The sequence below is a fragment of the Phalangium opilio genome, unplaced genomic scaffold (genome assembly GCF_054372755.1).
Source record: "Phalangium opilio isolate 3A_F unplaced genomic scaffold, DU_Popi_V2 ptg000048l_1, whole genome shotgun sequence".
Lineage (NCBI taxonomy): Eukaryota > Metazoa > Arthropoda > Arachnida > Opiliones > Phalangiidae > Phalangium > Phalangium opilio.
The window spans coordinates 1,079,518-1,091,466 of NW_028324170.1; the positions used below are offsets into that span (position 1 = coordinate 1,079,518).

At 36.9% G+C, this 11,949-nt stretch overlaps 4 protein-coding genes across 5 annotated transcripts; 2 read left to right on the forward strand and 2 right to left on the reverse strand.

The window, feature by feature from the left end:
• The first annotated feature begins 432 nt into the window (after window positions 1-432).
• LOC149673543 (eukaryotic translation initiation factor 2-alpha kinase 3-like) lies at window positions 433-6,462 on the forward strand. Of its 2 annotated transcripts, none has more exons than XM_089839108.1 (15): window positions 433-747; window positions 1,185-1,452; window positions 1,516-1,651; window positions 1,707-1,904; window positions 1,967-2,314; window positions 2,655-2,928; window positions 3,130-3,261; window positions 3,326-3,728; window positions 3,788-4,054; window positions 4,119-4,441; window positions 4,608-4,789; window positions 4,859-5,005; window positions 5,079-5,267; window positions 5,342-5,506; window positions 5,740-6,462. In XM_089839108.1, the coding sequence occupies exons 2-15, from the start codon at window positions 1,277-1,279 to the stop codon at window positions 5,953-5,955; spliced, it is 3,156 nt and encodes a 1,051-aa protein (XP_089695234.1). In that variant the 5' UTR covers window positions 433-747; window positions 1,185-1,276; the 3' UTR covers window positions 5,956-6,462. The 2 variants fall into 2 exon arrangements, with proteins under 2 accessions (XP_089695234.1, XP_089695232.1); XM_089839106.1 differs by having other exon boundaries at window positions 434-747; window positions 4,503-4,789.
• A 626-nt stretch (window positions 6,463-7,088) lies between these two features.
• Window positions 7,089-8,295, reverse strand: LSm1 (U6 snRNA-associated Sm-like protein LSm1). The gene is made up of 4 exons (XM_089839130.1): window positions 8,054-8,295; window positions 7,921-7,989; window positions 7,748-7,863; window positions 7,089-7,447 (listed from the first exon to the last, which is right to left on the reverse strand). Exons 1-4 carry the CDS (start codon window positions 8,148-8,150, stop codon window positions 7,277-7,279), a joined length of 453 nt encoding a protein of 150 aa, XP_089695256.1. The 5' UTR covers window positions 8,151-8,295; the 3' UTR covers window positions 7,089-7,276.
• Window positions 8,296-8,337: 42 nt separating this feature from the next.
• Window positions 8,338-9,524, forward strand: Naa20A (N-alpha-acetyltransferase 20 A). Its single transcript, XM_089839129.1, has 5 exons — window positions 8,338-8,477; window positions 8,551-8,575; window positions 8,652-8,742; window positions 8,882-9,011; window positions 9,078-9,524. Exons 1-5 carry the CDS (start codon window positions 8,425-8,427, stop codon window positions 9,298-9,300), a joined length of 522 nt encoding a protein of 173 aa, XP_089695255.1. The 5' UTR covers window positions 8,338-8,424; the 3' UTR covers window positions 9,301-9,524.
• Window positions 9,412-11,116, reverse strand: LOC149673546 (ubiquitin thioesterase OTUB1). Its single transcript, XM_089839121.1, has 7 exons — window positions 10,741-11,116; window positions 10,593-10,663; window positions 10,436-10,534; window positions 10,252-10,370; window positions 10,100-10,184; window positions 9,929-10,032; window positions 9,412-9,870 (listed from the first exon to the last, which is right to left on the reverse strand). Exons 1-7 carry the CDS (start codon window positions 10,811-10,813, stop codon window positions 9,582-9,584), a joined length of 840 nt encoding a protein of 279 aa, XP_089695247.1. The 5' UTR covers window positions 10,814-11,116; the 3' UTR covers window positions 9,412-9,581.
• Between the last annotated feature and the right edge of the window lie 833 nt (window positions 11,117-11,949).

Here is an 11,949-nt window from a genome sequence, read left to right on the forward strand (position 1 = left end):
TATATCCCGATAATTATATAACATCGTCTTGGGTGTAAAGAACAAATCTTTTTAAAAGACATTTGAATTCAGGAGGTGAATTCTTGTAAATGCTGCGGTAATTCATGAAAACGTGATTTCGCGCAACTTCAAGACGAAACCACCAAAACTCGGCATTAAAGATAAGATTAGTTAGTGCGTCGTCAGTTTCTCGCCTTTGAGTGTATAAACCTCTATTGGAAGTTAACATAGAGTGCTAATACCCTTCCTCCTTCTTTATCAATATTTGAATTTGGAGCGAAAGAAACCCTACACAAACCCTATAGCAAAGCTGTGTTTACAACTACATAAATTCGGTAGTAGTTTCAGAACAGGTTAGGTTATGTTCAGCCACATAAGATACACGTCACAGCATCGTCTGATATCCACAGTGAAACGTCATACCCAAGGTTCTTATAGAAACTTCGTATTATACCAGCGAACGACAACATGTTGTTACTCGTTTACGGGACAGAGTGAATCATCCCCCCAACCATTAGTTAATTTCCCAGAAGGAATTCCGCGTAAAATTATTAACAAACATCGAAAACTGAAATCAACTGTAACCCTAACCTAGGCAATTGTGGTATGTTTAGGGTTAGGTGTTTCGAAGGCTAAATTTTGGTGGTTAAGTTAGTGTAAGGCTTGTATCTTTGTGCCTGAATAAGTGTCAAGGCCACGAGGACTTGTTTAAACAAGGATTAAACACAAATATAAGCTGTTTTGTAGGTAAGAAACAATTGATACGATGCCAAATAAGTGATTTACACTATTACATACGAATGTATACCGTTTATTTTCACCTGTTTCCGCCATTTTCTAAGTAATTAGGCCAATTACGCAATAACAAAGATCGTCGGTGTTTATAAAATTAATCGCGTTTCATTTCGCCTTACGTGTAATCATACCGCTAGCCATATTTGTAAATAAAGGGGAGGTTCCCTGGCAAATAACTGTCCGACTTAAATATGCATCAGTGCGACTTAAGTGTAATCATAAGGCGCGCCATGTTCATAGAGGGGACGTTCACTTGCACATGCAAATAAATCATGTCTGAGCGTGTCAGACTCGGGCTTCCGAATTCTTAGTCGAATAACCTTTTAGAGCACTTTCACACTTGAGGCTTTATCCCCACACAATCCTACAACGTATGCATTATCTTATAGGGTTTTTGGACAGTTGGCCAGTTGTTCTGGTCAATTACCTACTCGATGGTGGTGTCTTAAAAAGAACGTAGCTTTACGTTGGCGTCAACATCATGTTAAAACTGCGCATTATAGCCACATCAGGAGTATGTTTGGCTATAGTATACATATGTGCTTTGATTCGAGGTGGATCGTGTGTAGTAAAGCAATTGCCAGATTGCAATATTAGACCATCGAGTCATCCATCCTCTGAAGACAATGCCTCCTTGCCTTCCGATAATGAAAAGAGGTAGCTAAATAGTTAAACCATTTATACTATCGCGTGTTACAACTTTATGTTGCGTATTTCCAGTTTCAAGGAACTGCTACTGGTCAGTACCCTGGATGGACAACTGTCCGCTTTGGACCCCAATGACGGAGGAAAAATGATTTGGAGTCACAATACGGGGTCTGAATCTATGTTGTCATCGAGCATTACTCGCTTGGAGGTAGGTTTCGAATTGTTAGTTAGAAAATCCTGATGTTAATGTATAATCCATATAGATGACCAGTAAAGGACAGTCCATACGTTTAGTACCATCTCTTGATGGAAACCTTTTCAAATTCAATGGAAAAACGGTAGAACCCATCGCAGTTTCTGCCGACACTTTACTGAAGAGTTCTTTTAAACTCGGTGATGACGTGATTATTTCCGGTGGAAAGGATTCAAATAGTTATGGCATAAATTTAGGCACCGGAAAAGTGCGTAGATTGAAAATGTTTTGAGAACGAAAACACTGTTGCTATAATATTTGACGTTGCAGTTAAGGTATTCTTGCTCTATGAGTGGATGTCATACAACAGGAGACGCAATTAGCGAACAGGAAGATGTCCTGGTTGTCAGAAGAATGACTCAAACAGTCCGAGCAGTCACACCGAGAACGGGTGAAGAAAGATGGAATTTTAGCGTTAGCGAACATCAAATTGCATTCTTGGAGAAATTAGAGGCAGACTGTACAGGAGGCATTAGTCACAATGGTCCAGTTACTTTGGACGAAACTACCGACGAAGATGAAAAAGAAACGGGGGACAGACAAGTCAAAGTGGCTGTTCCTGATGGGATAGTTGCTTTGGTTAGCAATGCAAGAAATTTCGTATTTTGGACGCATAAGGTAAGTTGATACATTTAATTTCGTATCACTTTCGCTTTTACGCGCAGTTACTTTATTTGAACACGGGCTACCAATAACGCGTAATGCATAACATAAACTAATATTATCATATGGAAACGAGAGAAAAATAAAGTATTTTTAACTATAACATGAGTTTTCATGTAACACTACGTCAATACATTGTTTTGTTCAAAATTTCGAACAATGAAAGTCAAATCATTTGCGTCCATTGTTTTGTTGCTAAATTCACGATAAAAAAATTTTCGAGTACAATTGCTTGCGAGCGAGCGGTTTTCGACAAGTTCTTAACGTATTTCCTCGTTTTGTTGGGGATATATAGTTCGAAGCGCCCATTGTTCATGCATGGCATTTGAAAGACAATAAACTAGACGTGATCAACTTATTCGACCAAAACCGGGTGATGGGACTTCAGAATAAATTGATCGACAAGAATCATAACCCGTTGTTATATTTGGGACGCCATCATCAACAGCTTTACATTCAACAATCGGGGGAACTAAAAAGTAGCATTCAAGGCGCTATCAACCAATTTCCGACACAGAACTCGCAAGCTGCTCTTCCGACAATAGAATGGAAACCTTATGTAGTTACAGGTATTGAAACTATAGCGCGGGTTGCCACAGGTCAGGGATATGTCAGGGACATTAGTGGGGAAAATGTCTTGGGTTATCGATGTACGTTTCAGTATTGCACCCTAAAATTGTCAGAGAATTGGGGAAAGTCAGGGATAAATTGTGGCAACCCTGTAGAACGTATCGGTGATCAAATGAAATAAAACTCGATCAAAAATTCAGGTCAAAGTAGAACACCCTATATAAATCACGGCAAAGAACGACCGTTAATGATTGATCACACAAAATCCCGAGCTGAAAAGATCTCAAATGCTCTCGTTCTGAAACAAGACGACTTCTTGGATTATCCTTATGGTAATTTCCTCCTGTCCTGTCGTTTAATTCCGAACAAATCTAGACACACTTGATCGCATTTCAGACAGTGGCTTCTATTTGTACGGAAGCACAAACTTACGTTCGACAATCGAAAACAATGTAACATGCCCTAAATCGGAAGACCCCGTCACTTCGGAAGAAACACATACAACTTATTACATTATGAGCCCTATATTTTCATTTTGGCATTGGTGGAAAGAAGTATGCACTATCAGTTTGGCAACGTCGATCTTGTTTCACGTCCTGTATACTCGTCGAGCTGTTAAAAAGATAAAGAAGAAACTCATAGCGGAGAAAAGCAGTTCTGGCAGTCAAGTATCGACACCAGTTGAAGTTGTCAGTAAATCAACAATATCGAATCGTTCGGAATGTCCCGATAGTTTAACAACCGAAGTATCACCACCAAATGGAATCGTTGTACCATATCCGTGCGAGTTTAAATCAAGGTACGTTAAATAACCTGTTGTCGCAACCATTGTGTTTGAACAACTGAACGTGCTTATAGATATACAACTGACTTCGAACCAATTCAACGTCTTGGTAAAGGAGGTTTCGGAGTAGTTTTCGAAGCGCGCAATAAAATTGACGATTGTCACTACGCTGTGAAACGAATTTTGCTACCTGATAGTCAAGAGGCGCAAGAGAAAGTAATGCGGGAAGTGAGAGCATTAGCTAAGCTCGATCATTCCGGAATTGTACGCTATTTTAACGCGTGGCAAGAAACCCCACCACATGGTTGGCAAGAACAACAGGATCAACAATGGGAAGAAGGGTAAGTTTACCCGTTATCTTACATTCCAGAGACACGTGTTGATTTCTTCTTCGTTGTTAAATAGAAGTCAAATCATGAGTACTTTCAATAGTCCTACGCCATCCATGGCTAGTTCGGCGCCCCCAAAATCGTTGTCCCCAGTTTTGATTAAGAGAAATCTGGAGAAATTGAAAGACAACAATCCATTTAGACGTTGGGATGGTTTAACAACTGACAGCTTAAGCAACAACACTCTTAATATAACGAAAAACTCAATGGAGGAAAGTGGATCGGGATCGTTTAGCTTCCAAAGAGAGGACATTAGTAACAACGACTCGTTCGAAGTCGTTTTCCAAAATAATTTGGATAAAAACAATAAATCGAGTTTACTAAACTCGATAAATGGATGTAAGTTAATGAAGTTTAACTAATTTCAATTGCGTAATTCGTTGATAATTATGCTTTATAGACGGTGATAATGAAAGCAGCGAATCAAATTCGCACGATCTTAATTTACCAGTTCCATTTAGTAAATCACCATTAAAACAAATAAACCTCATAATTGATTCGTTAGTTAAAAATGAGGATTCCGGTTGCGCCGATCATAGTTCCAGTACTGAAGAACAGTACCTATCACTAGATGATCAGTTAATAGAAGATATTTCATTGCAACAAAAGATTCGACCAAAAGATCTTCAGCTAAAATCAAACAGTTCTTCGGTGGAAGCTCCACTTAAACTGTACCTCTACATTCAGGTTAGTTAATGGTTTTTTCTATTAAAGTTCGGGCGTCGATATTAAATATATCATTTAAAACACGTTTAGATGCAGTTATGTCGTAAAGAAACCCTAAAAGACTGGTTAGTAACGAATATCAACAGAGAACGCGACGAAGTTCTCGATATTTTCGACCAGATTGTCAGTGCGGTCCAATACGTTCACGATTTTAATTTAATGCACAGAGACCTAAAAGTAATTGATTTATCTATTATCGCTAATATTTCGTAACATTCCGCTATATTTTTAAAACTAATTTTAAATTTAGCCGTCAAATATTTTCTTCTCTGTTGATGGTGTGATCAAAGTCGGTGACTTTGGTTTGGTCACGGCTTTAACTGAAAACGAAGTTCACACACCATCGGAAAATTCGGGGAAAAATTCCTCGGAAATAAGTAACAAATCTTCGCGACATACTAATCAAGTTGGCACCCAACTTTATATGAGTCCCGAGCAGGTATCGTGCGTCTTACTACCGTTAACACACACACATCGAACAAACATTCCTAAGGCCATTTCTATTGTATTTAGATCGCTGGGCAACCTTATAGCCAAAAAGTTGATATATTTTCTTTGGGCTTGATTCTGTTTGAGCTTTTAACTCCATTTCGAACGCAAATGGAAAGAGGAGATGTTATGTTCAACGTGAAAAAACACGTTTTTCCCAAAGATTTTGTTACAAATTTTCCAGATGAGGTAAGAATTGTATACTTTTTTAGCTTAGACTGACACTATTTCATCCATGGCCTTAAGCTGGGTTTGATGAAGGGTTTAAGTGGGTTTTCATACCGTTTTATTGGGTTTGTTCGCAAGATTTTGTGGGTTTTTCGGGAGTTTTACAATGTTTCGTTCAATACTTTTAACGTGAGAACAGTTCGGTAACATACGTTTTTTTTTTCTAATTCTCTCCCACTGTATCACATTTCTAGTGTGCCTTAGTGAAAAAGATGCTATCCCACAATCCCTTAGAAAGGCCATCCGCGTTGGAGATAAAAAAGCACCCATTATTCAAGGCTTTTCAACCAGAACCCGAAATCTACGCCCGCCATCGTAGACGAAGGACCTTATCACAACGTTTTTCAAGTTCCGGATCCGATTGCGATTCGCAAGAAGGTTCCGCGGCTCAATTAAAACCCCCAGCGTGACTGATATACATTACGTGTCAAATTTAAATGTTAAACTATCATTCCTTAGTTTTACGATACTTGTAGGGACCAAAAAAAAAAAAAAAAATGTTATTACAGTAGAAAGAAAACTACCCCTCCCTGCTTCCGTTGTAAATATTTTCACAGTTTCCTATTTTTTTTTAATTTTGTTGGTCCAAAGAACGAAGGATTTTGGGAAAAATAAAAACTATTTCTTAATTAGTCTTTTGCCTAATTAGGGGGCCATCCAAAATGCAGGGGGCGTTTACAATAAATTTCAGTTTGTAAAAGTAAATAACGTTAAATCGCTCGGTGCCTTTTTCTTTTAAATTTCTTAGAAGTATAAGAGTTATTCCTTTTTGAAGACAATTAGGATTGTTAATATTAATTAAATTCAATATACTCCTTTTTTTTTCTAGTCCTTCGTTAAGTGTAAATAATTAAAAGTACGCTCCCTTTTTACATGAAAGTGTTGTGTAAAATAAAATGCTGTAAATTTACCAAAAACTTTTGTGTGTTTACTGTTTATGTTATGTTATGTTTAAGTCTACAACATAGGCCTATGTACAGTTTTTGAAAAGCCTCTACACAATCTAACATAAAAGTAATACTTACAAGAAAAGGATGAATTGTTTCAGTTTAATTTTACCTTTACGTTAAGGGAAGGAGATCTACAGCAATAAAATCAATAATTAATAAAATATTACTTAAATTAGAATTAGTGCTAGGTCAAAGAAAATGGAAACAGTACATGCAAGAAATTATTGCTGGGAGTGATGAAAAATTGCCAAAAACGCTATATACGTGTGCTGTGAACAAAAATCAGTGAATATGCAACGTACAGAAACCAGGGTAGGACGTTTTTATATTAAGTAAACCATAAGTTTATAAAATCCATAAGTTTGACGCTGATTACTGACAGATTAGGTTTGGGAATGGAAGACCTATCAACAATTTATTGCTCTTCTTAAGGCAAAAGCAGTGTGTTCACAAAGCAATTAAGCTTTAGGCAGAAGAAGTGAATCATACTTATGGCAAAATATATTATACACTTATGGTTATGAATCTTACCACCTTATGACGGTAGTTTCGATGATAAAACTGCGTGTTTGTAATGTTACGTATTGCGGCAATTTTTGCTGTTTGACATTTGATATTTATTTGTGTTGTTTACAAAAATAGTTTTATACAACTTGTACAAATAACTTAAATAAAGTAAGTAAGCCTCTTTATCGTTCGCGCAAGATTAAACGCGTTCTAGGACCATTTTATTGCGCGTACTTTGGCAAAAAGAATGTTTGATTCAGTAAAAAGTCGAAAATTAAAAGTCCTCCTGTGTTGTATCTAGTTGGTAAATGAGCCCTCTCTCTTTCAGAGCTCGGGACCTGATTTTGTCCTGTTCCTGTTTTAATTCCTGCTCAATTCTTTGAGCCTCTAATATCTCATCAACTGAGACACGCTCCAAACCGGATGCGTTCTCCTTCAACATGTCCTGGAAACGCAATAACTTTCTTTTTCAACAGCCATCAAGGGTGACATCGTGTAAGATATATGTCACTGACTAATGTCATGCAATGTCGACCAAGGGTTAAATATGTAAGGGATAAGGGCTATAAAACTGTAACACTACGTCACCACATAAGGTCATATGGTGATCATGGACTTAAACTAAAGTATATGGTCATTTTGAGATATAGTGTGACAAGAGGTCGAAATACATGATTTCGGTCAACAGTGGATCTTTTTCTCTAATTTTTCTGCTAGATTTCTATTAGACCTGACCCAAACTTACAATTTCTCCAAGTAGAACAACATTTTCTCCTCGTACAACGACGATTCCCCTAGTTATGTCACCATATTTATTGCCAACGTGAATTCTTTCAATTGTCCTGTGCAGTACTAAGTTAGCTGTAATACCATATTATAGTTAACCCTAATTCCAACGACTTGAAACAAATTCCTAACCAAATTGATCTATGCTTCTCAAATATCCGATGAGAGTTTTCCCATCTCTCAAAAGAACCATAAGTTTTTCTAAAACAAAGTTAAATCCGCGTTAAGCGTTGTTTCGTTAGCTAAAGAAGCCAAGGATACGTACTGTCAAGCTCTTGAAGAAGGCTAGCGGCCCCAGGTAAATAAGGGTTATTTTTCTCCTCCGATTTTTGATCACTCATTGATTTACCTTCAAAAGTCATAATTTACCAAAGTTCTAACTAACTCTAATTAACTGTAAACGCTTAATTTCTCAATTAACATTCGTAACTGCAACTGCAACGGACACTGACCGCCAAAAGACAAAAGCTGCGATACTGCGGCTACCTGCCACTGGCACCGAAATGGGGGAAGATCCTCCAGTGTCGTCTGCTTATAAGGCACGTGCGTCGTGCATATTGACAAGGCTTAACCTGACAGGGGTGTTGTTTTGCTTAAAAAAACTTGCATTTTACACTTATTTCTTTGTATTTAATTATGACATCTGTAAGGCAATTTACTTGCGACGATTTATTTCGTTTTAATAACGTGTAAGTATCGTTATTTTTGGGCTAATAATACGTAAACGCAAAATAATCTAATTGTCCTTCATTGTTTTCGTAGGAACCTTGACACATTAACCGAAACTGTATCCTTATTTGTTGTTTATAACGTATAATTATAATAAAAAAAGGTTAATTAACCTTAATTATATCATTCCTCAGTATGGTATACCATTCTACCTTCAATATCTGGCACATTGGCCTGAATATTTCCAAGTTTCTGAAGCTCCTAATGGTGACATTATGGGATACAGTAAGTTAATAACCTAAAGTACGTACTATTACATATCCTTAACCCAGAAGTGCCACAACATAACGTCTAAACGGAACATCGTCAGCTTATACTAAAATTTCACTCTTCATAAAGAATAATCATATTTTTAATTTTTCAGTAATGGGAAAAGCAGAAGGTCCAGGAGATAACTGGCATGGTCACGTCACAGCTTTAACAGTAGCTCCAGAATACAGACGTTTAGGTTTAGCTGCAACCCTTATGGCTGGTTTAGAACAAGTATCCGACAAGTAAATATTAAGCCTAAACACGTGACCTTTAACCCCATTTTCTAAGGAAACAATTCAAATCCACAGGAAAAGGGCATTTTTTGTTGACTTATTTGTGCGTGTATCGAACAAAGTTGCTGTTGATATGTACAAACAATTAGGATACAGTGTTTATCGGAGGGTTTTGGAATATTACTCAGGGGATCCTGATGAAGACGCTTTTGATATGAGAAAAGCCCTTTCGAGAGATGTTTTTAAAAAATCAGTAATACCCTTAGCACATCCTGTTAGACCAGAAGATATTGAATAATTAACAAATGCAAAGTGTATGTGTATTGATAGCAACCCCTTAATCATGTAACGTGATTAACCCCTTAAATTATGTAACGTGATTAACCCTTAATGAAATAAACAAACTTAATTTGAAAATCAATAATTTTTAATTGAAATTAATATTTTATCTGACAATATTTCGTTAGTATCATTTGAACGTTTATTATTCGCAATAATTGCAAATAAAAATACGATAAAGAAGCTCCATTGCCATTAAGTTAAATCTAGAGTTATTGTTAATTAACTCAATTCCGGAGATCATTGATATAAAATATCATAGTGTCCTGGTCGATAAAGCAAATGTACGAGTGGTGGTTTATTTTCGGGGAAATCGTGAGCGTTAACGCTTTCCCCTTCACCTCTGTCCATGTATTGAACACGCACTCCGATACCCAAGCTCAAAGTTAGTGCTATTATGTGAATATGATCACTTTCGCGATACATTGGTTCAACTTCTTGATGACAGAACTCTTTAATGGTTCGTTCGCCTTCGATAAAACTCAGAAAATGAGATTCTTCCTTTTGTAGATAACCGGACGTTAATAATCTTAAAGAATCAATAAAATTAAACCGATACATTTCAGTCATTTACAAGGTGAAATTACCTCATATAAACTACAATGTAATCGGAAAAACTCTGATCATTAAAGACGTCAATTAGTTCCGTGACGGATATTTTGTTTTTCACTTTGCCTAACACTTCCATGAACTGAGATAAATAAATCAAGATTATGTTAAATAAAAGTTGACTACAAAATGTTGAATAAGCATTTTACCGTATCATGAAAGTCTTCAATGGTGAACTTTGGAAATCCTAATTCTACAAGTTCATCTTTACTTTTTTCAGCTAACGAGTAAAATCTTAACAATATGGATTTGAGAAGAGTGTGAATATCACAAAGATCACGGGATATTTATCATAACTAACCTTTCTAACTCATCACGATTAGAGGTGAGTATCTCAAAGTATGCGAAACTAACTGCTCGAAAGAAACAATTTCCATCAGGACGAGTTTTTCTTAAAGACTTGTATTTTTTCAGTAAGTCCTTGAAGTCAAAATTTTAGTAGAAATAATTGAAGTTATGTCAAGGCAAGAAATGTCATTATTTACTCTTAGTTTTTGTTGATAAACAATGTCATCATTAGAATACTCATTAATTAATTGTTCCAAAGGGCATAGGCGTCCGACTAAAGGAGTAGCTTCCGCGATCTTAAGATTACAGAGGGTATTTAATTTAGTTAATTACTATTAGTTAGCTAAAACGTACTTCCTTCTCAATCTGTTTTTCCTGAGCAAGTATGGCTTCATCCTGAACTGGAGAAATGACAGTAGCAACCCCTAAAATAGTATCCCATTCCCATTTGAGAAAACCTTCTCAAAATAATGGCTAATATGATGAAAAGGTAAATAGTTACCTTGTGAAGTATTAATTAAAAGGGACTTGTCATCATCTTGAATGTTATTATCTTTAAGTTCATTGTCATCCATACTTCTAAGCCTTTGTCTAATCAGACTTACTACCCTACTACTACTTAAATTGTAAAACAGACAATATAAATGCTATACAATATACTTCGTTATCGTGGAATTAAGACGGTATATTCGACTTAAATTTAGAAGTAGAGTTAATTTACTCTCGAATTGAACTAATTTCAAATAAAATTCCGACTCTCCGAGCAATACGGCATCAACTTTTCAAGACTAAGCCACGCAGTGCTGCCAATCAATGTGCCAATATTTACGCACCGAAAATTCGAAAATAAAATAGACTAGGAAAACTTCCCGAGCGAGGGTTCTCTCATAAATCAACTGTCCATTTGTCCAGCTTTCACTAGTAGGCAGTAAATACGATGAGGCATACGTATATGTACAATTACAATAATTTTCGATTAATAAAAAATGAACTAGGCATACAAGCATGTAACTTTCTGTGTGATTAAAAATCGAATAGTTTGATTGTGAAGTTGTGAACACGAGTTCGTGAATAATTTAAAGCGTAGTTAGCGTACCATTCATTAACAAAATAATTTTATTTTTGAAAAAAAGTATTATCAAAAATTGAATTTCTTCCATCGAAAGGATTATTATCCTTGAAAACTGAAAGTCCATTTGGAAATACTTTTGAAGCTTCAGTTCTATAAATGGCGTTGTTCTTCGCAGGTTTATCATCAATTGATTCTTTGCTTGCGTTATCGCAGTCCGTTTCAGGGGTGTCAACTTTTTCCTCGGGTTCTTCGTCGGCGTCAACAGTTTCGTCGGGCTGATCATTGACGTCAACTGTTTCCTCGGGCTGATCATTGACGTCAACTGTTTCCTCGGGTTCTTCGTTGGCGTCAACTGTTTTCCCCGGTCCTGTTATTTTCTGATTGGACAGTGACGTCGACGATCCCACACTTGAGGAACGACTTTGACCAGAGCCCTTTGCATCACCAACACCCATTCCACCACCAGAAGCCGATGCTGAGGCGCTATGAAACGAAGAGGAGGCGGACCCACGTCCACGTCCATAACCCACATTCTTTTCACCATCTACAACACTTCCACCTCCACCGCCACCGAATGCTTCGGCCTTTGCATTCGGGCCTGTACTGTTGGCGGATCCACTTCCGCTTCCTTGTCCCACG

Coding starts and splice junctions, on each gene's coding strand:
- LOC149673543 (XM_089839106.1), top strand. CDS start 1,277: ATGTTAAAACTGCGCATTATAGCCACATCAGGAGTATGTTTGGCTATA. Junction 3,262..3,325: donor CTTCTTGGATTATCCTTATG/GTAATTTCCTCC, acceptor ATCGCATTTCAG/ACAGTGGCTTCTATTTGTAC. Junction 4,790..4,858: donor AACTGTACCTCTACATTCAG/GTTAGTTAATGG, acceptor AAACACGTTTAG/ATGCAGTTATGTCGTAAAGA.
- LSm1 (XM_089839130.1), bottom strand. CDS start 8,150: ATGACTTTTGAAGGTAAATCAATGAGTGATCAAAAATCGGAGGAGAAA. Junction 7,864..7,920: donor GAGAAGCATAGATCAATTTG/GTTAGGAATTTG, acceptor ATGGTATTACAG/CTAACTTAGTACTGCACAGG. Junction 7,448..7,747: donor TTGTTCTACTTGGAGAAATT/GTAAGTTTGGGT, acceptor TTGCGTTTCCAG/GACATGTTGAAGGAGAACGC.
- Naa20A (XM_089839129.1), top strand. CDS start 8,425: ATGACATCTGTAAGGCAATTTACTTGCGACGATTTATTTCGTTTTAAT. Junction 8,478..8,550: donor TTATTTCGTTTTAATAACGT/GTAAGTATCGTT, acceptor TTGTTTTCGTAG/GAACCTTGACACATTAACCG. Junction 8,576..8,651: donor TTGACACATTAACCGAAACT/GTATCCTTATTT, acceptor ATCATTCCTCAG/TATGGTATACCATTCTACCT.
- LOC149673546 (XM_089839121.1), bottom strand. CDS start 10,813: ATGGATGACAATGAACTTAAAGATAATAACATTCAAGATGATGACAAG. Junction 10,664..10,740: donor TTTAATTAATACTTCACAAG/GTAACTATTTAC, acceptor ATACTATTTTAG/GGGTTGCTACTGTCATTTCT. Junction 10,371..10,435: donor TTTATCAACAAAAACTAAGA/GTAAATAATGAC, acceptor TTTGACTTCAAG/GACTTACTGAAAAAATACAA.